General features: G+C 62.4%; 1 protein-coding gene across 1 annotated transcript in view; it reads left to right on the top strand.

Moving 5' to 3' along the window:
• The window catches only part of DNAH10 (dynein axonemal heavy chain 10), a 118,919-nt gene that overhangs the window by 66,788 nt on the left and 25,037 nt on the right, over positions 1 to 27,094 (top strand). Inside the window, 18 exon segments of the mRNA XM_062182412.1 lie at positions 1,119 to 1,277; positions 2,250 to 2,385; positions 4,496 to 4,618; positions 5,663 to 5,797; positions 5,991 to 6,207; positions 8,067 to 8,186; positions 9,431 to 9,576; positions 9,826 to 9,978; positions 12,030 to 12,290; positions 18,206 to 18,378; positions 19,177 to 19,270; positions 19,442 to 19,609; positions 20,319 to 20,507; positions 21,103 to 21,274; positions 21,960 to 22,163; positions 22,657 to 22,737; positions 25,598 to 25,795; positions 26,892 to 27,053. Coding sequence (XP_062038396.1) covers positions 1,119 to 1,277; positions 2,250 to 2,385; positions 4,496 to 4,618; positions 5,663 to 5,797; positions 5,991 to 6,207; positions 8,067 to 8,186; positions 9,431 to 9,576; positions 9,826 to 9,978; positions 12,030 to 12,290; positions 18,206 to 18,378; positions 19,177 to 19,270; positions 19,442 to 19,609; positions 20,319 to 20,507; positions 21,103 to 21,274; positions 21,960 to 22,163; positions 22,657 to 22,737; positions 25,598 to 25,795; positions 26,892 to 27,053 — 2,891 coding nt within the window.

Below are 27,094 nucleotides of genomic sequence, written 5' to 3'. Positions count from 1 at the left end.
TATCTGTGCTCATCTCGCTGCTGGCTCGGGCCGCGTGTCTGGGGACATAACTGACCACACTGTCAGGACTGTTTTGCCCACTGCTTATAGGGAACACTTGACAATCAAATCCCACATCCCTGGCGTCCGAGTGGCTGCTTTAGAGCGAGCCCGGGGCTGCGATGCTGCAGAGTGGCCGGAGAGATCGTCACCTGCCTGGGAGCTTGGTGTCCCTGGCTCTGCAGGGCGACTCTGCTCGCAGGGAAGAGTGATCCCACAGGGAGCATCCGGGAAAGCTGCTGCACCCGAAGCCCCCGTGCGTGGGTCGGCGGCCTGGTGCCCATGGCGGCCCGGTGCCCACGGTGGGGGTGGTCTGACCTCCCGTCTCTCTCCTGAATCGCACGGGAGCCCAGACAGAGTCAGGGGAGGCTGAGCATTCCAGCAAAGATCTTGGTGACTCCAATTTCTAGATGGTCTCAGCCGGAACGAGAAAGTGAGCGGAAGCAACTTCCTTCCTTCGTGTTGCCGGGGATGCCGGGGGGCAAGGGCTCCCTGGCTCCAAGTGGGCCACGCCAGCCTCACGCGACTCGCTCTGTGATGGACTCGTCACCGGATAACTCCAGGAACTGTCACATGCTTGTGTGTGCACGTGTAGCAGTGCATGCGTGTAACTTTCAGGTGTGCCGCTGCCGCTGTGCACCGTGGTTTGTGTTTCTGGGGGTGAATTGTACCACGTCTTCCTTTAGCGAGGCCGGGCCATGTTTGCTTGACTTGCAGAGTTGCTGACACACAGCAGATGTCCTGCCACCAGGAGACTGAACGTTGTGTCGTCTGGTGACAGAATTGTCCCCTTTGGGAAACATTGGTATAAAGGTGTCACCCGTACAGGAGTATGACATGTGTGTGAAAATGACGCAGAGTTGTGCTCCCTGCACAGACCTCACGTGTGCTGGGGCCGAGCTTCTGCTAAGAAAAAGAATGTTCCTTCACATTCAGTGTGCACAGCTGAGAGCGGACACGAAGCCCGGGGAAGGTTTGCATGGACGGCGTCTTCCAAAGCATGGAGCCCTCACACACCCAACCCAGATGTTCGCACTAGGTTTGCCTAAGCCACGGCTGAAGCCTCTCCTTTGCTCCAGGCTCGGCATAATGACGAAGTTGTACATCCTGAACCCCAAAGCTGTGAGCGTCATAGAGCTCTACGGCATCCTGGACCCCACCACCCGGGACTGGACGGACGGGGTGCTGTCGAACATCTTCCGGGAGATCAACAGGCCCACCGACAAGAAGGAGCGCAAGTGAGGGTTGCTGCGAGTAGGCGGGCACCCAGGCTGCTTAGCGATACTTAGCTGGGGTTAGGAATGGGGCAAGAGGGGGCTGGTGTTGTGGCACGGTGGGTTGAAGCCATGCTGCATCCCATATGGGCGCCGGTTCCAGTCCTGGCTGCTCTACTTCCGATCCAGCTCTCTGCTATGGCCTGGGAAAGCAGCAGAAGATGGCCCAAGTCTTTGGGCCCCTGCATCCACGTGGGAGACCCAGAAGAAGTTCCTGGCTTCAGCCAGGCCCAACCCCAGCTGTTAGGCCATTTGGGGAGTGAACTAGTAGATGGGAGACCTATCTCTGTATCTCTCCCTTTCTCTCTGTAACTGCATTTCAGATAAATAAATAAATCTTTTTTAAAAAGAAAGAAATGGGGAAAGGAGAACTTTTATATTGTAAGCTCCCTGCTGGGACCCCAGCAGACCGAGTCAAGTCCCAGAAGCTCCATCACGGAGTGCCAGGTCCCCGCTTGTGCTTTGTAGTTTTGTCCTCATTCTGCCACGTGGGAGTTCCAGGGCTGTCTCCAGCTTCCCCTGGAGGGAACGGAGGCCTGGGGAGAGAGCCTTGCCCAAGATCAGGGGCATGAGCTGGGCTGGTGACACTGTGCTGTCTAGTGCCAGGCAAGGCAGCAGAGCATCATGGAAAGTGCTAGAACGCTTCTCTAAGCCTGGCTTTCCCTGGGCAGACACGGCTGACGGTGCCCAGCTTCCCTCTCCACGTGATGTGGTGAGGGTCCGTGTAGCTGAGTGGGGGACATTCCGCAGGTGCCAAAGGCCAAAGCTGGCTGTCACTCATTCCTGTGATCCCTCCTTGAGAAACTCAGGAGTGGCCCTGGGCCAGTAGAGTGCTGTGTGTCCAGTCCTGGCTGGGGGGAGGCACCTCACGTGGACGGGGAGGGAACATCGACTTCCTCCTGAGACCCGTGGCTCACCTTCCTGTGGCCGTTGCAGGTACATCTTATTTGACGGCGACGTGGACGCTCTGTGGGTGGAAAACATGAACTCTGTGATGGACGACAACAAGCTGTTGACGCTGGCCAACGGGGAGCGCATCCGGCTCCAGGCACACTGTGCGCTGCTCTTCGAGGTGAGTAGGGGTGAGGAGCAGGAGCCGTCCTCGTGAGACGCACAGGAAGAGAAAGCTGTGCAGGGCCCTCAGGGAGTTTCACGCCAAAATCAACATGGCCTTGAATTCCGTGTCTCAGGTTTTTATAGTGCCCACAAAATGTTCAACAAGGCTTTCTTCAATTAAAAACTTAGATGTTTATTGGAGTGGTAAAAAGCGTAGGTGACTGTCAGAAAAACAACGCGGGAGAGTTCACACGGAGTGCAGTTCCTTGGCCTCTGCTGGCCTCATTACCTCTATCCCACAGGTGGCCACTTTTGCTGCTGGTTTTTTTTTTTTTTTTTTTTTTTTTTCGTTTTCTCTTCTGATGACTGTCCTAGTACCTATCAACAGCTTGTCTAGCAAGCTGTGTCTTCCTTGATCAAGTTTGCACCTTATCTGTTGACAGCTATCACAGTGAGGATTCTTCTCTTGTACCACGAGCCCACTTTCCCTCCTCAGATTGCTGGTTGCTAAATTGGTTAGCAGTGAGCAGCATTTACAGATTGTAAATATGGAGCTACTAGCCGTGGGGCCAGCCACAGTGAATATGCTCCTTTAGAGCCATTTGTTTTGCCTGGAGTTTGTAGTTGCCTTTGTTTTTCCCCACCCATGCTGTTCGCTTCATCTTATCCTCGTTTGTTCTTTCAAATCCTCTGTCATATCAGGCATTCTGTTGAGCCTCTATTTTTTTTTCTGGATTCTGCTCTTGAATGTCTTCCATCCCCTGCACCCATTACCAGTGTTTGTGGTCCTTGGACTTGCTTTCATTCTTAATATTAATGTTGTTCCTCACTTGGCCTGCTAAATCGTATAAGTGCACGAGTATTTACACATACAGTTATCTGATCAGCTGTGTGCTTTTTAGAAGAGAGAGATGTGCAATTTTTTTTGATAGGTAGAGTTAGATAGTGAGAGAGAGAAACAGAGAGAAAGGTCTTCCTTCCATTGGTTCACCCCCCCCCCCCAAATGACTGCAACAGCTGGCACTATGCCAATCCAAAGACAGGAGCCAGGTGCTTCCTCCTGGTCGCCCATGCGGGTACAGGGCCCAAGGACCTGGGCCGTCCTCCACTGCCTTCCCAGGCCACAGCAGAGAGCTGGACTGGAAGAGGGGCAACCAGGACTAGAACTCGGTGCCCATATGGGATGCCGGTGCCACAGGCAGAGGATTAAGCAAGTGAGCCATGGCACTGGCCCGATGTGTATTTTTTTAAAAGATTTATTTATTTATTTGAAAGTTAGAGTTACACAAGAGAGAGGGAGAGGCATAGAGAGAGAGAGAAAGAGAGAGAGAGAGAGAGAGAGAGAGAGAGAGACATCTTCCATCTGCTGGTTCACTCCTCAATTGGCCGCAACAGCTGGAGCTGAGCTAATCTGAAACCAGGAGCCAGGAGCTTCTTCCAGGTCTCCCACATGGGTGCAGGGACCCAAGGACTTGGGCCATCTTGTACTGCTTTCTCAGGCCATAGCAGAGAGCTGGATCAGAAGTGGAGCAGCCGGGACGTGAACTGGCACCCATATGGGATGTGGGCACTGCAGGCAGCGGATTTAGCTATTATGCCACAGCACTGGCCCCTAGATGTGTATTTCTTAATATTGCTGGCTTAGCTGTGTGCTCATCATTTTTCAGATTCCCTGATCTCAACCACACTAAGAAAATAAAAAAAGACAGAAAGGAAACACACCGAAATGGTGTGTGTTTCCAGGTGGTGGGATTGCGGCAGCTTTTTTTCCTCTTCATGCTTTCCTATTTTTTGTCGGATAGTCTACAATGTATTAACTCTCGCATTACTTCTGCAGTAGAAGAAAACTTTAAAAAGCGTAATTGTCCCATCACAAACTAGGGGTTTGATTAAAAGCTTCCTGTAGGCCGCGTTAGCCTGGGTGAGACCTGGGATTCCTGCAGGTGTGAATCCCGCGTGTGGAGTCCACACGTGTCCAGCTGCAGGCGTGACCGGTCTTCTTCATTCCCCCCTGCGTGGAGTCCACACGTGTCCAGCTGCAGGCGTGACCAGTCTTCTTCATTCCCCCCCGTGTGGAGTCCACACGTGTCCAGCTGCAGGCGTGACCGGTCTTCTTCACTCCCCAGGTTGGAGATTTACAGTACGCCTCCCCCGCAACCGTGTCTCGGTGTGGCATGGTTTACGTGGACCCTAAGAACCTGAAGTATCAGCCATATTGGAAAAAATGGGTCAGTCAGCGACAGAACAAGGTGAAGATCGTTTCTGGAGAGAGCTTGCCGTGGGTGGTGTTGGTAACTTAGCCCAGAGGGAGCTGGAGCTGGAGCCAAGACCTCGTCCTTGGCCAGCTTTGTCTGTGAGCACAAACCAGACAGAAACACCCAACACGCGTGTCGGGTTCACGGCTGGCAGGCTGGGTGATGATGGCGATGGTCCAGACCAGAGGCTGACGGGCTTTCCCTGCCGTGGGGTCGACAGTAAACAGCGTTGGCCCTGTGTGTGGGCCATGTGGTCTCTTTTGCAACTGCTCAGCTCTGCTGCCGTGGTGTGGAAGCAGCCAGGAGCCGCGTACACGCGCGGGGGTGACCGTGTGCCAGTAAAGGTTTGCCAGTTTGGCACGTGGGGTGGTGACTGATGACCGGGTGTCCAGGAGCGGCTGGGTGAGTGCCACGTGGGAAGGCCCCAGGATCTCACGGTGTCAGACCTCAGAGCCCACCCACCATGTGTCACAAAGCTCCTTGGAAGGGGTGCTGTCATCGCGACGGGCAGGGATGGGTGTGGCAGGCAGGTGCGGTCTGTGGCCCAGCCACACCTGGGATACCAGGAGCACGTTGTCAAAGGGAGCGGGTGACCTGGCCGTGTCTGTAGCAGGGGCAGAAGTCGGAACCAGAACAGGATGACACCCGAGAAGAGAAGACCCAGGGAGCGAGGGGACCACTGTCGGGGATGCTGTCCCTTGGGAGAGGGGGATGCTGAGGCCCCAGGGCAGTCCCTGGAGGCCGTGGCTGCCCTGACAGGGCACAGGGCCTTCCGAGGCTCTGCACACTTTGCTGGGTGACCGTGGGCGTACCCCTTTCTGTCCAGTGGGACCTGTTATCCTTCCTCCATCCCTCTCCTCCTCCTCCTCCCCTTCCTCTCCCAGGGAGTGGGGTGGACCCCCGGCATGGAAACATGAAGGACAAATGTCCTTACACCTGTTAAGGCGTCATCACCGGGGCTTCCCATTGGCCAAGTGCGCCGTCCGTCAGAAGCTGCTTCCCGCCTCGGGAACGCTCTGGGACAAGGCTCTCCCACAGGCGGAGCAAAACGACCTGGACCGGCTCTTCGACAAGTACGTACCCTACCTCATCAACGTGATTGTGGAGGGCATCGTGGACGGGAGGCAGGCCGAGAAGCTGAAGACGATCGTGCCTCAGACCGACCTCAACATGGTGAGCGGCCCTCGCCGTGCACACACGGACACCCATGGGCTCGGGAGGGGGCGCCGTGCCAGCCAGCCAAGCGCTGGCACCGTCAGCACGGCGTGGGGGTGGGCGCTGGGCTCCAGGATCCGGGGGTCTGGGGCGGGAACAGACCCCGTGCAGGTGGACTCTGGGCTGAGCCAGGTGTCTGCCCGTGAGCCAGGTGACGCAGCTCACCAGGATCCTGGACGCCCTGCTCGAGGGGGAGGTGGAGGACGCCGACGTGCTGGAGTGCTACTTCCTGGAGGCCCTGTACTGCTCGCTGGGCGCCTCCCTGCTGGAGGAAGGGCGGCTCCACTTCGACGAATGCATCAAGCGCATCGCTTCTCTGCCCACTGCGGACACGGAAGGGGTTTGGGCCCGGCCCGGGGAGCTGCCAGGTAGGGGCCCTGCTCCTGGGGCTCCCGGCAGGTGTCTGGGCTGCTGCGGCTTTTATAAATAGGGAATGATTCCCTCCTTTCTGGTTTATTGTCATTTTGCTCGCAAGGCAGAGAGGTGGACAGATCTTCCGTTCGCCGGCTCACTCCCCAGATACCCACAGCAGCCAGGCTGGGCCAGGCTGAAGCCAGGAGCTCCCCGGGTCTCCTCTTTTTCTGCAGAGATTCTTTTTGGACACAGAAGTGAAAACCACTGATAGGGGCTTCTCCCCGTAGCTCAGTGGCCCCAACAGCTCTGATTTGTCCTTTCTAGCCAAACCCCACCCTCACAGCCCAGGACGGCCCCCCCCCACTCCCCTAGGACTTCCTGCCCCTGACTGTGAGGCCTGCTGTTCCCTGACCCCCCCCCCCACAGCCACCCCCTTCACCTCGTGCACACACAGGACCACCTGCTCCTGACTGTGGGACCCCCCCCACAGAGGATGGCCTGTGCCCCCAGGACTTCCTGCCTCTGACTGTGAGGCCTGCTTCCCCCCTCCCCCGACAGCCGCCCCCCACCTGGTACACACACAGGACCACCTGCTCCTGACTGCGGGACCCCCCCCCCACAGAGGATGGCCTGTGCCCCCAGGACTTCCTGCCCCTGACTGCGAGGCCTGCTGTTCCCTGACCCCCCACCCACAGCCGCCCCCCCCACCTGGTATACACACAGGACCACCTGCCCCTGACTGCGGGACCCCCACCATGACCCCCACAGAGGATGGCCTGTGCCCCCAGGACTTCCTGCCCCTGACTGCGAGGCCTTCTGTTCCCTGACCCTCCCCCCACAGCGGCCCCCCCCCACCTGGTATACACACAGGACCACCTGCCCCTGACTGCGGGACCCCCCACCACAGAGGATGGCCTGTGCCCCCAGGACTTCCTGCCTCTGATGTGAGGCCTGCTGCTCCCCACCCCACCCCACCCCCCGCCTGCTCAAGGCCTGCCTCCCCCAACCCCCGCAAACCCCTCCCCCCTTCACCATGCACACTCAGGACCACCTGCCCTGACTTCCCTGTGTTCCCTCTGCGCTCTGGGCCCCCCCCCCCCACAACCCGGAACTCTGTGCCCTCTGACCCTTGACCCCTGCCCGCTGCCCTTAGGCTCTTTGGCTCCTGTCTCCTTCCCTTGAGACCCACTTTCCTGTCCGGTCTCGCTGGTCTTGCCACGTCACCAGGGAGGGGTCTGTTGGGTCTGGAAGAGCTCGGGGCTCTGGCCTCTCGCACCCCCGGAAAGGAGAGACGGCCACAGAGACAGGTTGCTTTATGTGAAGCAGAGAGGTTGGCGCCAGGAGGGAATTTGCCACTGTGTGTGTGTGGGGGGGGTGGTAGAAGGCAGCTGGCGGGAGAGTAGGGGGCTCTCTGAAGCCCCGGGGAGCCTCCCCCTGATCTGCGTCAGAGCTGCCCTGTGCGGCTTCTCCACTCTGCCATTTGCATTGCGAGGAGTCGGGGAGGGTCTGGTTGGCACCAGGGGTCTCAACCAGAGGGGGAGGGAAAGGTGGGACAAGTCCTCTAGGGTCTGCGGGGAGCCTGCCCCGTTCCCATGGAGGCCGAGCGCCCTGCAGCGGTGACCCCGCTCCCAGCCGCACCTGCCGCTCTGGCTCCACGCGGCGGCCCTTTGCTGGCTCCAGCCCGCCCTGCACGGCCCGTCCTCCCTCCCGGTGGCCAGTGTCCGTCCAGGGGATGAGTAGCCTTGGCTCAAGTACTGCCCGAGGGGCAGTCACCCGGAGGCGCCCAGCAGCGTCTGTCCATTTACAGCGCGGGCCGGGAGGGCTCCGGTTCTGTGTCTCGGATCCAGGCGAGACAGCCCCTTACTCACCGCAGGTCACCTTCCAACCTTGTACGACTTTCATTTTGACCCCAAATGGAATCAGTGGATCCCGTGGAGTAAACTAGTCCCAGAGTACGTTCACTCCCCGGAGAGGAAGTTCATTGACATCCTGGGTGAGTGCCAGCGTGCCTGGCTTCCACCTGGCTCCGGGAGGAAGTGAGCTGGGGCGGAGGAGGGGCAGGGCGGGGCGGGCGCACCTGTGGCTCCTGCCCCTCGAGGCCTGCTCTGAGCACCCGGGGGCGGAAGGAATGGGACAGCATTTCATGAGCAGTGCTGCCTGAGAGCCACTCAGTGTGTGAAAGTTACCGAAGTGAAATTGTTCTCGTCTGGAAAGTCCAAGAGGGGCCCGGTAGTCCCCTTGTCCATGGCCTTGGTTTCAGCTACCCCAGTCACCTGCAATCCTCACGAAACACTTGGATATTCAGAGATGGGTGGGGGGGAGAGAAAGAGACGGGGGGAGAGAGAGAGAGAGAGGGAGAGAGAGATGGGGAGAGAGAGACAGGGTGAGGGGGGAGAGAGACGGGAAGAGAGAGACAGGGTGAGGGGAGGAGAGAGAGACAGGGAGGGGGGAGAGAGAGAAAGGGGGAGAGGGAGGGAGGGAGAGAGAGAGAGAGAGGGAGAGAGAGATGGGGGGAGAGAGACAGAGGGGAGAGTGAGACGGGGGGGGGGGAGAGACAGGGAGAGGAGGGAGAGAGATACGGGGAGGGGAGGAGAGAGGGAGAGAGAGATGGGGAGAGAGAGACAGGGTGAGGGGAGGAGAGAGAGACAGGGAGGGGGGAGAGAGAGAAAGGGGGAGAGGGAGGGAGGGAGAGAGAGAGAGACCGGTGGGGGGAGAGAGAGAGAAGAAAGACTATGAGAACCTTCCATCCGCTGTTTCGTTTCCCGAATGGCCACAGCAGCTGCAGCTGGGCCAGGCTGCAGCTCTGTCCGGGTCTGAAGTGGGTGCAGGGCCCAAGCATCTGGGCCGTCCTGCACTGCTTCCATCAGCCACCAGCAGGAAGCTGGGTGGGCGTGGAGCAGCCGGGACTTGAACTCGTGCCCACACGGGGGTGGCGGAGTCACAGGACGTGGTGTCACCTGCCATGCCACAATGCCAGCTACCAAAGCACACTCTACCCGGGGGTGTGGGTGTCACGGTGAAGAAGTTAGGCCTCCATAAAGCCGTGGGCGGCGGCGGCCAGAGGGATGAGCGTCTAGGAGGAAGTCACCAGGCCACACTTGCGTGTGCTGTTGAGGTCCAGGCCCAGCTTTTGTGGATGCGTTTGGTGGGGCTCGGGGCATTCGGACACCCCCAGTGGCCAAAGGCTCCCGCTCTGGGTGCTGCTGCCGCGCGCCCATCCTGGCTGTCGCCCTCCAGTTCACACGGTGGATACGACCCGCACCACCTGGATGCTGGAGCAAATGGTTAAAGTCAAGCAGCCGGTCATCCTGGTTGGAGAATCTGGCACCTCCAAGACGGCCACTACCCAGAACTTCCTCAAAAACCTGAACGAAGAAAACAACGTAAGTTGCTCCCCACGGGTGTCCCTGCCCCACGCATGTACCGCGCGCCCCCGCCACGGTGGCTTCGCACAGCACACACGGGCGCCTCGCTGGGTGGCTGGAGCTCAGGCTGGTGCCCAGAGTAGGTCTTGCTTTGCACGGGAAGGCTTCCCGCGGGGTGAGGACGAGCCCGGTGTGGCAGGGACCCCTGAGTCTGCACGGTGGGCGGTGGCGTGGGGGCCGTGTTCTGACCCTGCCTCTCCGCCTCAGATCGTGTTGATCGTCAACTTCTCCTCCCGCACCACGTCCATGGACATCCAGAGAAACCTGGAAGCCAGCGTGGAGAAGCGAACCAAAGACACCTACGGCCCCCCCATGGGGAAGCGCCTGCTGGTGTTCATGGACGACATGAACATGCCCAAGGTGGCCGGCGGCTTGGGGCGGGAGCTCGGCACGGCGCGCGGGCACACGTGGGCCCTCCCAGCCGCTCTGTCCTGCAGGGCAGGGCACAGGCGGCCATTGTGTGCTTGGCGTGCGTCCGCGGAAGGGCTTCCCAAATGAGCTGCGCTTCAGGTGGTGACACTGTGTGCTCAGCCCACGCACACGGGACCAGGGCAGACGCTGCCCAAGGACCCCACCCCACCCCGGGATTACCAAGGAGAGGGCGCTAGGCTGCACGGCGGGGTGTTCTGGAGCCAGAGCCTGCGAGGGGCAACATTTCCTTAATGTGCAGCTGCATATGTTGGCGTCTTTTTGCAGAACCAGGGTCCCCCCCCTCACCCTAAGAGTGCAGAGCCAGCACCCACCCATCCACCCATCTGTCCACCCACCCATCCACCCATCCACCCATCCGTCCGTCCACCCGTCCACCCATCCGTCCACCCAGACATCTGTCCGTCTGCTTACTGTTCTGTTCTTCCACCCATTTATTCACTCACCTGTGTGTGCATCACCCGTCTGTTCACCCACCCACCCATCCATCTGTCCACACACGTGTCCACACATCCATCTGTCCACACACGTGTCCACACATCCATCTGTCCACACACGTGTCCACACATCCATCTGTCCACACACGTGTCCACACATCCATCTGTCCACCCACCCACCCATCCATCGTCCACACACGTGTCCACACATTTATCCATCTCTTCTTCTGTGTGTCCGTTCACCACCCATTTGATTATTTGTCTGTTTGTCCATCCACTCCTGCATCTGTTCACCCGGTCACCCATCTAGATCTGTTTATACATCCACCCATTTACCTGTTCAGCATGCACCAGTCCATCTATCGATCCACCCACCCACCCGTCCACCCATCCACCCATCCGTCCACCCATCCGTCCGTCCACCCATCCACCCATCTGTCCACCCACCCATCCACCCATCTGTCCACCCACCCGTCCACCCATCCACCCATCCGTCCACCCATCCGTCCGTCCACCCATCCACCCATCTGTCCACCCACCCATCCACCCATCTGTCCACCCACCCGTCCACCCATCCACCCATCCACCCATCCACCCCTCTACCCCTCCGTCCACCCACCCATCCACCCATCCGTCCACCCACCCACCCACCCACCCATCCACCCATCCGTCCACCCACCCATTCGTCTACCTACCCTGCATCCACCTACCCATTCACCCACCCACCTACGTATCCATCCACTCACCCACCCACCTACCCATCTGTCCACCCACCCATCCACCCACCCACCCATCCACCCATCCACCCCTCTACCCCTCCGTCCACCCACCCATCCACCCATCCGTCCACCCACCCACCCACCCATCCACCCATCCGTCCACCCACCCATTCGTCTACCTACCCTGCATCCACCTACCCATTCACCCACCCACCTACGTATCCATCCACTCACCCACCCACCTACCCATCTGTCCACCCACCCACCCACCCACCCATCCATCCACCCATCCGTCCACCCACCCACCCATCCGTCCACCCACCCACCCATCCATCCACCCATCCACCCATCCGTCCACCTACCCGTGCACCCGTCCACCCACCCGTCCACCCATCCACCCATCCACCCACCCATTCATCTACCTACCCCACACCCACCTACCCGTCCACCTACCCATTCACCCACCCACCTATGTATCCATCCACTCACCTGTCCACTCATCCACTCACTCAACTGTCCACCCACCCACCCACCCATAAATCTGCCCACTCACTCACCCACCCATCCACCCACCCATCCACCCACCCCTCCATTCAATTAAGTATCTTTACCGAGCGCCTCCTGTGCCTCCCCTCACGGAGCGTGGTCTAGTGAGAGAGGGAGGGGAGGGGATGAACATGTGAGTGCAAGCTTCCAGAGTTCCCTGAGAATAAACCAGGGTGCCGGGGGCAGGGGGCGGGCTGAGCTGCCGCCGGGGCTCAGGTAGAGCCGCTCGGAGTCCTGCTTGGTGATCCGATGCTCTCTTTTCTTCCAAAACAAAACCAAGGTGGATGAATACGGCACCCAGCAGCCCATCGCCCTGCTCAAGCTGCTGTTGGAGAAAGGCTACCTGTACGACCGGGGCAAGGAGCTGACCTGCAAAACCCTCCGCGACCTGGGCTTCGTGGCTGCCATGGGCAAGGCGGGAGGCGGCCGCAACGAAGTGGACCCGAGGTTCCTCTCCCTCTTCAGCGTCTTCAATGTCCCCTTCCCTTCGGAGGAGTCTTTGCATTTGATCTACTCCTCTATCCTGCGAGGCCACACCTCGGTGAGCAGTCACAGCTGGGGGAGCCAGCAGGGGGGGGGGGTCCGGAGGCCACACCTCGGTGAGCAGTCACAGCTGGGGGAGCCGGCGGGGGGTCCGGAGGCCACACCTCGGTGAGCAGTCACAGCTGGGGGAGCCGGCGGGGGGTCCGGAGGCCACACCTCGGTGAGCAGTCACAGCTGGGGGAGCCAGCGGGGGGTCCGGAGGCCACACCTCGGTGAGCAGTCACAGCTGGGGGAGCCGGCGGGGGGTCCGGAGGCCACACCTCGGTGAGCAGTCACAGCTGGGGGAGCCAGCAGGGGGTCCGGAGGCCACACCTCGGTGAGCAGTCACAGCTGGGGGAGCCAGCGGGGGGTCCGGAGGCCACACCTCGGTGAGCAGTCACAGCTGGGGGAGCCAGCAGGGGGTCTGGAGGCCACACCTCGGTGAGCAGTCACAGCTGGGGGAGCCAGCGGGGGGTCCGGAGGCCACACCTCGGTGAGCAGTCACAGCTGGGGGAGCCAGCGGGGGGTCTGGAGGCCACACCTCGGTGAGCAGTCACAGCTGGGGGAGCCAGCGGGGGGTCTGGAGGCCACACCTCGGTGAGCAGTCACAGCTGGGGGAGCCAGCGGGGGGTCCGGAGGCCACACCTCGGTGAGCAGTCACAGCTGGGGGAGCCGGCGGGGGGGGGGGGGTCCGGAGGCCACACCTCGGTGAGCAGTCACAGCTGGGGGAGCCAGCGGGGGGTCCGGAGGCCACACCTCGGTGAGCAGTCACAGCTGGGGGAGCCAGCGGGGGGTCTGGAGGCCACACCTCGGTGAGCAGTCACAGCTGGGGGAGCCAGCAGGGGGTCTGGAGGCCACACCTCGGTGAGCAGTCACAGCTGGGGGAGCCAGCGGGGGGTCCGGAGGCCACACCTCGGTGAGCAGTCACAGCTGGGGGAGCCAGCGGGGGGGGGGGTCCGGAGGCCACACCTCGGTGAGCAGTCACAGCTGGGGGAGCCGGCGGGGGGTCCGGAGGCCACACCTCGGTGAGCAGTCACAGCTGGGGGAGCCAGCGGGGGGTCCGGAGGCCACACCTCGGTGAGCAGTCACAGCTGGGGGAGCCAGCAGGGGGTCCGGAGGCCACACCTCGGTGAGCAGTCACAGCTGGGGGAGCCAGCAGGGGGTCTGGAGGCCACACCTCGGTGAGCAGTCACAGCTGGGGGAGCCAGCGGGGGGTCCGGAGGCCACACCTCGGTGAGCAGTCACAGCTTGGGGAGCCAGCGGGGGGTCCGGAGGCCCACACCTCGGTGAGCAGTCACAGCTGGGGGAGCCAGCGGGGGGTCCGGAGGCCACACCTCGGTGAGCAGTCACAGCTGGGGGAGCCAGCGGGGGGTCCGGAGGCCACACCTCGGTGAGCAGTCACAGCTGGGGGAGGCCAGCGGGGGGTCTGGAGGCCACACCTCGGTGAGCAGTCACAGCTGGGGGAGCCAGCAGGGGGTCTGGAGGCCACACCTCGGTGAGCAGTCACAGCTGGGGGAGCCAGCGGGGGGTCCGGAGGCCACACCTCGGTGAGCAGTCACAGCTGGGGGAGCCGGCGGGGGGTCCGGAGGCCACACCTCGGTGAGCAGTCACAGCTGGGGGAGCCAGCGGGGGGGTCTGGAGGCCACACCTCGGTGAGCAGTCACAGCTGGGGGAGCCAGCGGGGGGTCCGGAGGCCACACCTCGGTGAGCAGTCACAGCTGGGGGAGCAGCAGGGGGGTCCGGAGGCCACACCTCGGTGAGCAGTCACAGCTGGGGGAGCCAGCAGGGGGGGGTCCGGAGGCCACACCTCGGTGAGCAGTCACAGCTGGGGGGAGCCAGCGGGGGGTCTGGAGGCCACACCTCGGTGAGCAGTCACAGCTGGGGGAGCCAGCGGGGGGTCCGGAGGCCACACCTCGGTGAGCAGTCACAGCTGGGGGAGCCAGCGGGGGGTCCGGAGGCCACACCTCGGTGAGCAGTCACAGCTGGGGGAGCCAGCAGGGGGTCCGGAGGCCACACCTCGGTGAGCAGTCACACCTGGGGGAGCCAGCAGGGGGGTCCGGAGGCCACACCTCGGTGAGCAGTCACAGCTGGGGGAGCCAGCAGGGGGGTCCGGAGGCCACACCTCGGTGAGCAGTCCACAGCTGGGGGAGCCAGCAGGGGGGTCCGGAGGCCACACCTCGGTGAGCAGTCACAGCTGGGGGAGCCAGCAGGGGGGGTCCGGAGGCCACACCTCGGTGAGCAGTCACAGCTGGGGGAGCCAGCAGGGGGGTCCGGAGGCCACACCTCGGTGAGCAGTCACAGCTGGGGGAGCCAGCAGGGGGGTCTGGAGGCCACACCTCGGTGAGCAGTCACAGCTGGGGGAGCCAGCAGGGGGGGTCCGGAGGGCCCACACCTCGGTGAGCAGTCACAGCTGGGGGGAGCCGGCGGGGGGTCCGGAGGCCACACCTCGGTGAGCAGTCACAGCTGGGGGAGCCAGCAGGGGGGTCCGGAGGCCACACCTCGGTGAGCAGTCACAGCTGGGGGAGCCAGCGGGGGGTCCGGAGGCCACACCTCGGTGAGCAGTCACAGCTGGGGGAGCCAGCGGGGGGTCCGGAGGCCACACCTCGGTGAGCAGTCACAGCTGGGGGAGCCAGCGGGGGGTCCGGAGGCCACACCTCGGTGAGCAGTCACAGCTGGGGGAGCCAGCGGGGGGTCTGGAGGCCACACCTCGGTGAGCAGTCACAGCTGGGGGAGCCAGCGGGGGGTCTGGAGGCCACACCTCGGTGAGCAGTCACAGCTGGGGGGAGCCAGCGGGGGGTCCGGAGGCCACACCTCGGTGAGCAGTCACAGCTGGGGGAGCCGGCGGGGGGGGGGGTCCGGAGGCCACACCTCGGTGAGCAGTCACAGCTGGGGGAGCCAGCGGGGGGTCCGGAGGCCACACCTCGGTGAGCAGTCACAGCTGGGGGAGCCAGCGGGGGGTCTGGAGGCCACACCTCGGTGAGCAGTCACAGCTGGGGGAGCCAGCAGGGGGTCCGGAGGCCACACCTCGGTGAGCAGTCACAGCTGGGGGAGCCAGCAGGGGGTCCGGAGGCCACACCTCGGTGAGCAGTCCACAGCTGGGGGAGCCGGCGGGGGGGGTGGGGGGGGTCCGGAGGCCACACCTCGGTGAGCAGTCACAGCTGGGGGAGCCAGCGGGGGGTGTCCGGAGGCCACACCTCGGTGAGCAGTCACAGCTGGGGGAGCCAGCAGGGGGTCTGGAGGCCACACCTCGGTGAGCAGTCACAGCTGGGGGAGCCAGCGGGGGGTCCGGAGGCCACACCTCGGTGAGCAGTCACAGCTGGGGGAGCCAGCGGGGGGTCCGGAGGCCACACCTCGGTGAGCAGTCACAGCTGGGGGAGCCGGCGGGGGGGGGGGGGGGGGGTCCGGAGGCCACACCTCGGTGAGCAGTCACAGCTGGGGGAGCCAGCGGGGGGTCCGGAGGCCACACCTCGGTGAGCAGTCACAGCTGGGGGAGCCGGCGGGGGTCCGGAGGCCACACCTCGGTGAGCAGTCACAGCTGGGGGAGCCGGCGGGGGGTCCAGAGGCCACACCTCGGTGAGCAGTCACAGCTGGGGGAGCCAGCAGGGGGTCCGGAGGCCACACCTCGGTGAGCAGTCACAGCTGGGGGAGCCGGCGGGGGGTCCAGAGGCCACACCTCGGTGAGCAGTCACAGCTGGGGGAGCCGGCGGGGGGGTCCGGAGGCCACACCTCGGTGAGCAGTCACAGCTGGGGGAGCCAGCAGGGGGTCTGGAGGCCACACCTCGGTGAGAAGTCACAGCTTGGGGAGCCGGCGGGGGGTCCAGAAGCCACCCAAGGCCGCCTCACCTGCACGGCCGGGGCCCATGAAGATGTGTTTTTATTTTATTATTTTTTAAAGATTTATTTATTTTATTTGAAAGGCAGAGGTATAGAGAGGCAGAGAGAGAGAGAGAGAGACAGAGAGGTCCTCCATCAGCTGGCTCACTCCCCAAATGGCTGCAATGGCCAGAGCTGTGCCGATCCATACCAGGAGCTTCTTCCAGGTCTCCCATGTGGGTACAGGAGCCCAAGGCCCTGGGCCACCTTCTACTGCTATTGCAGGCCACAGCAGAGAGCTGGATTGGAAGTGGAGCAGCCGGGACTCAAACCGGTGCCCACATGAGATGCTGGCACTGCCCACTACGCCACAGCGCCGGCCCCAACATTTGCTTTTAAATTTCTCCCCAGATCAGAAGGAAAAACACTCGCCTTCCTACCGCTGCAGTCATACAACTTTAATTTACTGCGATGGAAGGAGGGACCCTGGGCCGTGGCGTCGGACGTGGGCCTGGGGCAGGTGTGCCGTGCGGAGTCTGGGCAGTGGGTCTGAGGGGCCTGGGCTCGGCAGCCCCCCTTCTGCTTCTTGGCCGAGACCCTTGAGCTCTGTGGCTCCCGTGCTCGCCTGAACGGGGAGGTGACGATGGCGCCACTGCACACGGGTTTTGGGAGGATGTAAGGAGGAAAGTGCAGGTCACGCGTGTGGCACACACACACACACACGCGTGTGGCACGTTGCCCGGCTCGTGCTCACCAGGTACTGGGTCCTGCTGCAGTTGGTAGGGTTTGTTTGTCCCCTCAAATGGAACCCATTCATTCGAACAACGACCTTGTCATCCTGGCCCAGGGGACAGGGCAGTAAGGTACAGCCGTGCCTGGCCAGGGGAGGTCGTTAGGAGCTGTGAAAGCCGGGTTCTCTCCTCTTTTTTCTTTAAATATTTTGTTTGAAAGAGTTACACAGAGGGAGAGAGAATCTTCCATCCTCTGGTTCGTTCCCTTAGTGGCCACGACACCAGGGACTGGGCCAGGCCGAAGCCAGGAGCTTCTTCCAGGTCTCCCACGTGGGGGCAGGGGCCCAAGCACTTGGGCCGTCTTCCACTGCTTCCCCAGGACATAGCAGGGAGCTGGATTGGAAATGGAGCAGCCGGGGCTGCAGGGGGCGGTTCCACTCGCTGCACCACAGCGCCAGCCTCGTGAGCACCTGGGTTTTTGTGCCCTAGCTGAAGGCTCCGAATCCAAAGCTGTGGGGTCTGCTGCAGGTTAGTAACCTCGGGCCGAGGGCGGGCTCAGGTCTCTGGTTTCACTGCGCGCTGCCGCTTCGGTGAGCATGAGAACCCAGGGCGAGAAGACCAGATCCCGTGGTCGGCTTCTCTGGGCTTTTGTTGTTGTTAAGCCTCTAGTGTGTGGAGGGACGGCGTATGGCACAGCACACAACGCTGGGACACGAACCCCGCACTGGATCCGAAACTTCGGTCTGAGTTCTGGTTCTGTGCCTGGCTCCCTGCCCATGCGCACCCTGGGAGGCGGCAGTGAGGCCCCTGCCACCCACGTGGGAGACCTGTGGAGTTGCTGGCTCCTGGCGCCAGCCTGGCCCAGCCCTGGCTGCTCTGGGCATTTGGGGAGTGAACCAGCAGATGGACGATCTCTGTATTTCTCTCTGTCGCTCTGCCTCTCAAATAAGCTTCTAAAAGTTTTGGTACGATCCACATAACGTGAAGGTCGTCATTTGGGCGTTTGCAGTCCACACCTGGGAGGCGTTGGCTGCACCACGGTGCTGTGCCGCTGTCACTGCTGCCTGGTGCGCCGCAGAGGAAGCCGGTTTCGGGGCAGCCACCCGCCTGCCTTCTGCTCCCGTGGGGCTGGCTTCCCTCCCTCGGGGGGGGGGGGTCCACACTGCAGTGAGCGTAGGGGATTCCCCTCCCCCCGTCATGGTCACATGTTCTGCCGAGTGGATGAGCCGCGTTCTGTCCCCTGCTGATGCTGGCTGGGGGGATGGGGTGGTCCGTACTGCTGTGGGCGTCAGGGGTCCCCCCATTCCCGTCGTGGTCACATATTCCGCCGTGTGGCTGAGCCGTGTTCCGTCCTCTGCTAACGCTGGCTGCGGGTTCCTTGGTTCCACAGAACTTCCACGAGAGCATCGTGGCTGTGAGTGGCGAGCTGACCACCTGCACGCTGGCCCTTTACAAAAACATTGTTCAGGACCTGCCTCCCACGCCGTCCAAGTTCCACTACATCTTCAACCTTCGAGACCTCTCTCGGGTCTTCAACGGCCTCGTGCTCACGCACCCGGAGCGGTGAGTGTTCCGTGGCCCGTGCAGTCGGTCCCGCGATTCAGGGCGGCGCTTGATGCATTATCCAATGCCTTCGCTTGTGCTCGGTGGAGAAAGGAGAGGACCCCTTGATTTAAGGCCTGGCGCTCTGTAAGCCGTTGAGCCAAGGAGAGACACCGGCTGGCCAGGCGGACAGGTGTCAGCGCCCCGGGGTGGGGCCGCGTCGCCAGTTCTGAGGCTGGGTGTTTGCTGCCGGTTGCGGCTGCTTCTGTTCGGAGGGTCTTCAGGAGAGGGACGCGCCGGGGACAGAAGGGACTCACGCCGGGTCTGGGAGTCTTCTCGAGGAAGCAAGACCGATCCCTTCCCACGGGGGTGTGCAAGAGCCTAGCTCGCAGTGCGGGCCTTGTCTGGTTGCTCTCCGTGTTCCCAGACTGCTCTGGGGCCCCCTCGCAGCGTCCCGAGTGACCCCCCAGGGGGAGGCAGCTGCAGGTGTTTCGGGACAGTGACTCCTCTTGGGCAGAAACCAGGGAAGGTCCCGGAATGGGGCCGGATGGAGTGGGTGCTGACCAAATGCCAGCGGCTCGCGGGCAGGGGTGTGTGGGGTCAGGAGCCCGTTCCACGTCGCTGGTGCTGTGGGAGGAGGCTCCCGGCTGCCCCATGGGAGGGTGGCTGCTCCCCGTGTTTCACCTGTTGGCTGCCAGGTTGTGTCAGTGTGAGACCGGGGCTGGGGGAGAACGGCAGCGCGAGGGCCGGCTGCTGGCCCGGTGACGGGGACGGTGACGGGGACAGTGACGGTGGCGGACGATACCTCTCCCGGCGCAGGTTCCAGACGGTGGCCCAGATGGTGCGTGTCTGGAGGAACGAGTGTCTGCGGGTATTCCACGACCGGCTCATCAACGAGACGGACAAGAAGCTGGTCAGTGCTGGGCCTGGCGCCGGGGGCAGCCCCGCCGCTTTGTGCACGGAGGGCTCCCAGGACGGCAGGCTGGGCGGGGTGGGGGAGGGGGGCAGGAGTCGCGAGCCCTCCCGGTGGTCACGGCCCCGAGCGAGGGTCCTCACGGGGTCTCCACGGGGTCCCGGGTGCAAGGTGCAGGAGCACATCGGCAGCTTGGTTGTGGAGCACTTCAGCGAGGACGCCGAGGCGGTGATGAGGGACCCGGTCCTGTTCGGGGACTTCCGGTCGGCTCTGCAGGAGGAGGAGACGCGCGTGTACGAGGACATCCAGGACTACGAGGCGGCCAAGGCCCTGTTCCAGGTGTGCGCCCCCGGGGACCCACGGGTCACACCCCCGAGGCTGGGTCTGGGGGCGCGCACGCGGGCTCGACTCGCCCAGAGCTGCCCGGGGCTGCCGTGGGGATTCGTTCAGTGGGGACAGCCCCCACCTCCACCCCACCGAGAGAGCCCAAGGGCTCCTGCGGGGTTCTGACCCAGAGCCAGACGTGGGGACCCCGGGCCGGGTCGGTTAAGGCCCTGAGAGGAACCCTGTCATCTGGGGGGCCCCCTGCTGGCCGGGAAGAGACCAGCAGATGGCAGCCTTGACTGTGAACCACAATGGGTTAGTGACACCGCTATGGATGCTCAGGAGAGAAGACCTCTCCTCCGTTCCTAGTCTCCTGGGCAAACGACCCAGGGGGCCTTGTTTTCCTTCAATTTGAGAGGGGGAGAGAGAGAGACAGATTCCCCCATCCGCTGGCTCCCTGCTAAGTGCCTGCGCCAGCCAGGGCCGGGCCAAGACAAAGCCGGATCAGGGGACTCCATCCAGGTCTCCCACGTGGGCGGGCGGCAGGGACCCAGGTGCTTGAGCCATGGCGGCCGCCTCCCGGGGTGCACGTCGTGGGAAGCTGGAACCGGGAGCAGAGGTGGGACTGGAGCCCGGCACGTGCTGGGGGCTGCAGGCCCCTCGGTGCTGTCCTCGCTGCTGAGCCGAGCGCCTGCCCCCCACCCCACCCCCCGTGTTAACTCAGGAAATCCTGGAGGAGTACAACGAAAGCAACACCAAGATGAACCTGGTCCTGTTCGACGACGCCCTGGAGCACCTGACCCGCGTGCACCGCATCATACGCATGGACCGCGGCCACGCCCTGCTGGTGGGGGTCGGGGGCTCCGGGAAGCAGTCCCTGTCCAGGCTGGCCGCCTTCACGGCCGGCTACGAGGCGAGTCCGCCTGCCGCGTGCGCGTCCTTGTCTGTGTGCACGGTGTTTCTACGAATTACAAGTTCAGCGACGCGCCTTGCGCCCCTCCCCCGAGGGGGCCATCGCTGCGAGCCTCCTGCTGGGCGCTGCATACTTGGGGCTGCACCCCCCCGCCCCCCACCCCCCCGTGCTGGCTGGGCCCAGCGCTGCTTCCCTCCCACTCCCCAGGCCCTGCCGCCCTCCCTCTTTGTGACTCCGAGGACCTTGTTCTCACGACGGACACTGCTCTTTCCAGTCCTTTTTTCTTTTGAAAAAAATATTTATTTGAAAGGCAGAGTAATAGAATAAGAAAGAGGTAGGGGGAGACATAGATCTTCTATCCATTGGTTCACTCTTCCAACACCCAGGACAGACGGGGCTGGGCCAGGCCAAGACCAGGAGACCAGAATTCAGTCCAAGTCTCCCACCTGGGCGGCAGGGACCCAGCCGTCACCCGCCGTCTCCCGGGGTGTGCGTGAGCAGAGAGCTGCATCAGAAGTAGAGGAGCTGGGACTTGAACCAGGCCCTCTGATACAGGTGCAGGCGTCCTCCGTGACTCCGCCCCCTGTGCCTGCAGGTATTCGAGATCCTGCTGAGCCGGGGCTACTCGGAGAACAACTTCCGGGAAGATCTAAAGAACCTCTACCTGAAGCTCGGCGTTGAGAACAAGACCATGATCTTTCTGTTCACGGATGCCCACGTGGCCGAGGAGGGCTTCCTGGAGCTCATCAACAATATGCTGACGTCGGGTACGGCCAAGGTCAAGGCCAAGGCCGATCCCAGCTCCCAGCATGACCCCTGCAGACCTTGCCCGGGGTCCCACACCCCTGCGTCCCGTTACTCCCTGGCCGTGGCCTCTGCAGTGGGTCTGAGCATCTTTTGCAAATGAGACCCCTGTAGCCCACCCCCCATCAGGACAGCAGTCACCGGGACAGCTGGGCGTCCCTGCCCCCGCCGGGCACCCTTCCCCCTCCAAGCACCTGCCAGAAGCCGAAAAGGCAGGAGGCTCCTCCCCCGGGGCCTTCAGAGAGAGAGATCCTGTCCGCGAGAGAAAATGCTCGCTACTGTGGGCGGTGCAGCTCGGGGTATCCTGGCTGCTAGCACAGCGCTCCCCAGGCGGTGACGGCAGAGTGCCTGCGGACCGGGCCAGGCGCCTCCTGGGCTGTGCAGGGCGGGTGGGGCAGCCGCCTGCAGCCGAGCACCTGCTCCCAGACGCAGTCGCCGTCCAGCCTCACGGTGGCCCCTCCAGGCAGGCAGGAGGCGTTTGCCTCCCCATTCTACAGCCGAGAAGACTGAGGCTCAGAGGGCTCTGCCCTGAGCGAGTGCCTTGGCCTTGGGCCTCAGGGTCGGGACCCACACTAAGCCTGCTGCTCTCCACGGCACCTGCTGCCTTTTCCTGGCTCCCAGACTCCAGCCCGCGTCTGTGTTTCCCAGGGATCGTGCCGGCCCTGTTCCAGGAAGAGGAGAAGGAGTCGATCCTCGGTCAGATCGGACAGGAGGCGGCGCGGCTGGGCTTGGGCCCGGCCAAGGAGTCCCTGTGGCAGTACTTCGTGAGCAAGAGCGCCAACAACCTGCACATCGTCCTGGGCATGTCGCCTGTGGGGGACACCCTGAGGACGCGGTGCCGGAACTTCCCAGGTGCCCTGGCGTGGAGCCCGCACAGCCCCGCCCTCTGAGGCAGCAAGGCGCCCGCGCTGGGGGGGCTCTGGACCGGCTCTGCCTCCCTCTGTGCCCCCGGCGCCGCCCCCATGGGCAAGGCCCACGGCAGGGAGGGGGCACTTTCTGCTGATCCCCCCCCCAGAAAATTCCACCAGCCCGGTGGAAAGGGTGGCTCCTGCTGTTGGAAAGGGGACGTGGGTTTTGCCCCCAGGGGACTTTGGCCTAGAGCTATTTTGGTTGTCACAGCTCAGCACAGGGGTGGCACCTGGGGTGTGTATGGGGGGGGGCAGAAGATGCTGTCCCACACCCTGCAGGGTACGGCCCGGCCCCGGATGTCAGCATCGGGCGCCCAGGCTGAGCAGCTCATCCCCAGCCAGCTCCTCCCCGGTGGCGGCTGCCGGAGACCACGGCGGGGTCCTTGAGCCTCTGTGGGTGTGCAGTGCCGTCTCGTCCCTCCCTCTCTGTCTTCCAGGTCTGGTGAACAACACTGGCATCGACTGGTTCATGCCCTGGCCCTCCCAGGCCCTGCATGCTGTGGCCAAGTCGTTTTTAGGTGAGTCACGGGCGGGGACTGCGCTTCGGGCTTTAATTAGCAAGGCAGTTGTTCATTAAAGTTTTACTTATGTTTTTTTTTAATATTTATTTATTTTACTTGAAAGAGTTAGAGAGAGAGAGTGTGAGTCTTCCATCCTATAGTTCACTCCCCAGTTGGCTGCAACGGCTGGAGCTGCACCGATCCGAAGCCAGGAGCCAGAAGTTTCTTCTGGGTCTCCCACGCAGGTGCAGGGGCCCAAGGACTTGGGCCATCTTCACTGCTTTCCCAGGCCACAGCCGAGAGCTGGACAGGAAGTGGAGCAGCCAGGTCTCGAACTGGCGCCCATATGGGATGCCGGCGCTTCAGGCCAGGGCGTTAACCCGCTGCGCCACAGCGCCAGCCCCACTTATGTTTTCAATGTGTGTGAAAGAAACAGGGAGAGGTAGTTGACTCTCCAGACGCCCGCATTAGCCAGGAGCCAGGAACGCCAGAACGGGCGGCAGGGACCCAGGCACCTGAGCTGGCACGGCTGCTCCCCAGCACACGGGTTAGCAGGGGGCTGGGGGAGAAGCTGAGACCTGAAGCAGGGAGCTCCGGTGTGGGATGGGAGCGCCCAGGCCCGCCCTTCCCGGAGCCACTCTCCTCACCTGGGCCCGGGGTCTCAGCCCAGTCCCCGCGAGCACAAAGGCTTTGTTTCTGGGCTGCGCTGTACATTTGTCCTGAGTGACGTCAGAAGACTCCGGAGGACGATTTAGGCTACGGATGGATTAGGGGTCAGCGGCAGCAGGCCCTGGCCAGCCACAGCCTGATGCCGCATCCCACGTGGCCCACTGCCTGCCTTGCTAAATAAAGTTTTATTGGTAACAAGGCTCACTCGTTGGTTCCACAGTGGCTGTGGCTGCACTTACAGAGTTGAGCGACTGTAACAGAGGCTGTGCTGTCCCTGTCGGGACGGAGCTGCTGACCCTGGCCCCAAGGATGCCCCAAGGACAGCTGCACTGGGTTTCCTCGTAAGGTGGAGACACCAAAGGCCTCATGTGTTTGCTTTTTTTTTAAATTTTATTTATTTGAGAGGCAGAGTTAAAGAGAGAAGGAGAGAGAGAGAGAAAGGTCTTCCATCTACTGGTTCACTCCCCAAATAGCCACATGGTTAGAGTTGGGCCAATCCGAAGCCAGGAGCTTTTTCCAGGTCTCCCACACAGGTGCAGGGACCCAAGGACTTGGGCCATCTTCTACTGCTTTCCCAGGCCATAGCAGAGAGCTGAATTGGAAGTGGAGTAGCCAGGACTCAAACTAGCCCCCATATGGGATGCTGGCAATGCAGGTGGCAGCTTTACCCACTATGCCAAAGTGCCAGCCCCGAAACTTTTTAATTCCATTTTCCCACAAGCCAACGTCGTAACTTGAATCCTAACGCACTTGTAGAGTTAGGGTCAAGGTCAAGGTGAGGTCAGGCTCGAGGGCTGGGAGGAGCGACTCCCTGCTGGTGGTGTAGGCGAGGGTTGCCAGGCATCGTCCACTGTGTTGCCACCTCTCGGTTCTGCCTCTGTGTCGTGACAGCAGTGTCAGTGTGTAAGTGGATGGCCATGTCCGCCTCCCAATAAAGTTTTATTTACAACACCGCCTTGTGGGCCGAATTTGCCCTCTGGGCCAGAGTCTGCCGCTCCCATACAGCTGTATGCTGGTTTTCATCGGTGTGTTGGCCACTCCCATGTGTCGGTGCCTGGATTTGCTTTTGGTCATCAGCAAACGCCGCCCGGAATGTGTGTGTGCCTGCCGCTGAAGTGCAGGTTCCCTACCCCCGTAGCCTGGGTTGGAGGACTGCACCCCAGAGCGTGGGGGTTTGTGAGGGAGCCACGGCCCTGGTGGAACCCACAGCCGGATCTCGGAACCTGGATGGATCTCTGAGACGTGAGGCACCTGGTGCCTCCCGGCAGCTCTCCAGCAAGCCCGAGTGAGCCCCTAGCCCCTCCCGCCTCGCGGGGTCCCCCTGCAGCTGGGAGGAGAACCTGGCTCCTGTGTTGGCAGATCCGAGCCACGCGGGTTCGTAGCTGCCCTTTCTCTTCCTTTGGGTTACGTTAAAAACAACAACAGTGCTTTCTGGAGACGGGCGTTTGGCACAGCAGCGAAGCTGCCGCCCAGGGCACCTGTGTCCCATGCCGCGGTGCTGGTTTCGATCCGGCTCCCTTTACAGTTCCAGCTCTCTGCTGATGAGCCCCTGCCACGCACGTGGGGGGCCCAGCGGGAGCTCCTGGATCCTGGCTTTGGCCTGGCTCGGCCCTGGCCTTTAGAGCCTCTGGAGACTGAACCAGCAGATGGAAGCTCTCTCTCCCTGCCTTTCAGATAAAGGAAATGTAACACATCGTTTTTATTGCGATCGAACACGTATAAAAGCGCCCCTTTGAACCAGTTCTGAGTGCACACGTGGCCAACGTCACCCCTGTCTGTCTCTAATCAGTTCTCGTCTTCCCAAACCAACGCTCCATACCGTTTGACACCAGCTGGCCCTGGCGCCCGGCCTCCCGGCCGCCTCAGTCTGCCGGTCCTGGGGGTCGCGTAGAAACGGACTCCCGCCTCGCTTCCCCTTCCGTCTCTGGCTTTCGGCCGCACTTGGAGCGCGTCAGTGCCTCGTTTCTTTCTGTGGCTGGATGGAGCACGCCGTGCCCGCTCATCACCGGTGGCCGTCAGGGTTGGTGGCACCTGCCGGCCGTGGTGGCAGGGCCCCCATGAACTCCCGCTCTCGGCAGCGGCTGAGTCCCTCCTGTCTTCCGGGTCTTGGAGCGGCGTCGTGGGCTCAGGTGGAATTTCCGCTCCTCACGTCGGGGGGAGCACGCGTGTCCTGTCCTTACGAGGCATCTTTCCCGTTCCTTCCCTGCAGGGGACAATCCCATGATCCCGTTGGGGAACATAGACGACCTGGTGGAGCACGTTGTGTTGGTCCACGAATCTGTGGACGAATTCAGCAGGCAATTCCTGCAGAAGCTGAGGCGCAGCAACTACGTAACCCCCAAGAATTACCTGGACTTCATCCACTCGTACGCCAAGCTGCTGGATGAGAAGACGCAGTGCAACATAGGTGAGAGACGGGGCGCGGGGCGGCCGGCGGAGTCGTGATCCGGGGCGGGGGGCGGGCTTCAGGTGCTGGCCTTCGTGGGTTTTTGAAGTTCAGCTACTTGAAAGGCCTCGCTATACGTACTCACACATACGTGTATCTGCGGCTGGGGGTAGGGTGGGATGTGAGAGAGCGCCTTCATCTGCTGGCTCACTCCCCAGATGTCTACAACGGCTGGGGCTGGGCGTGGCCGAAGCCAGGAGCCCAGAACTCCACGCAGGTCTCCAACCAGGGGAGCAGGGCCCAAGCACTGGAGCCATCACCGGGGCTTCCCAGGCTGGATTATCAAGGCAGCTGGACCAGAAGCAGAGTGGGTGGGGCTTGACTGGGCGCCCCGGGGAGGGGGCGGCACAGCTCCTGCTGTCGCTGAGACCCTTGGGTGGGGGTGGAGGAGGGCCTGTTCTGTGGCTGTTACCGGGAGCAATCCTACGCGGGCAGGATGCTTGCACACTCTCAGTCTTGCAACGACGTGCTGTGTTGAAAGGTGCTTTTTAAATTTTAATTTACTTGTTTGAAAGGGGAGAGAGAGATCTCTTAGCAAATGCCCACATACCCAGGGCTGGGCCTGGTCACGGCCAGGAGCCTGGAACTCAGTCCCGATGTCCCACGTGGGTGGCGCGGACCCCAGCACTTGGGGCATCTCTGCTGCCTCCCGGGTGCATTGGCAGGGCGCAGGGGCAGAAGCAGAGCCCAGACTTGAGCCCGGGCGCTCTTGTGGGGGCGCAGGCATCCCCCGTGCATCCTCACTGCACCAGACGCCCGCCCCTGGAAAACGCCTCTCAGAGCGAGGCCCAGCTGCCGCCGCGCCCCAGGGAAGTGTGATGGTGAGAAGCACCAGGGGCCTCAATGCGAGATTGTTCAGCACGGACACCAACTCACAAACTCTGAAGGCCCCGGGGACTTCACGTTGGCTGACGGCTCCTGTCTCGGGACGGGAAGGACCGGGGACACCTACGCACACAGCATGGATTCGTTTCCCATGAGCCCAGGGTGGAGGGACCTCGGCGAGGCCCCCGGAGGGCCTGGCCCTGGACGGTGACGGGGCCCTCTCTTCCCCCAGCGCAGTGCAAGCGGCTGGAGGGCGGCCTGGACAAGCTCAAGGAGGCCACCATCCAGCTGGACGAGCTGAACCAGAAGCTGGCCGAGCAGAGGATCGTGCTGGCCGAGAAGTCGGCCGCCTGCGAGGCCCTGCTGGAGGAGATCGTCACCAACACGGCCATAGGTGAGCGGGGACGGGCGCTGGGCACAGCCGCCCCGGGCCCC

The sequence above is a fragment of the Lepus europaeus genome, chromosome 23 (assembly GCF_033115175.1).
Source record: "Lepus europaeus isolate LE1 chromosome 23, mLepTim1.pri, whole genome shotgun sequence".
Taxonomy (NCBI): Eukaryota; Metazoa; Chordata; class Mammalia; order Lagomorpha; family Leporidae; genus Lepus; species Lepus europaeus.
This window is presented reverse-complemented; position numbering and strand designations above follow the sequence as displayed.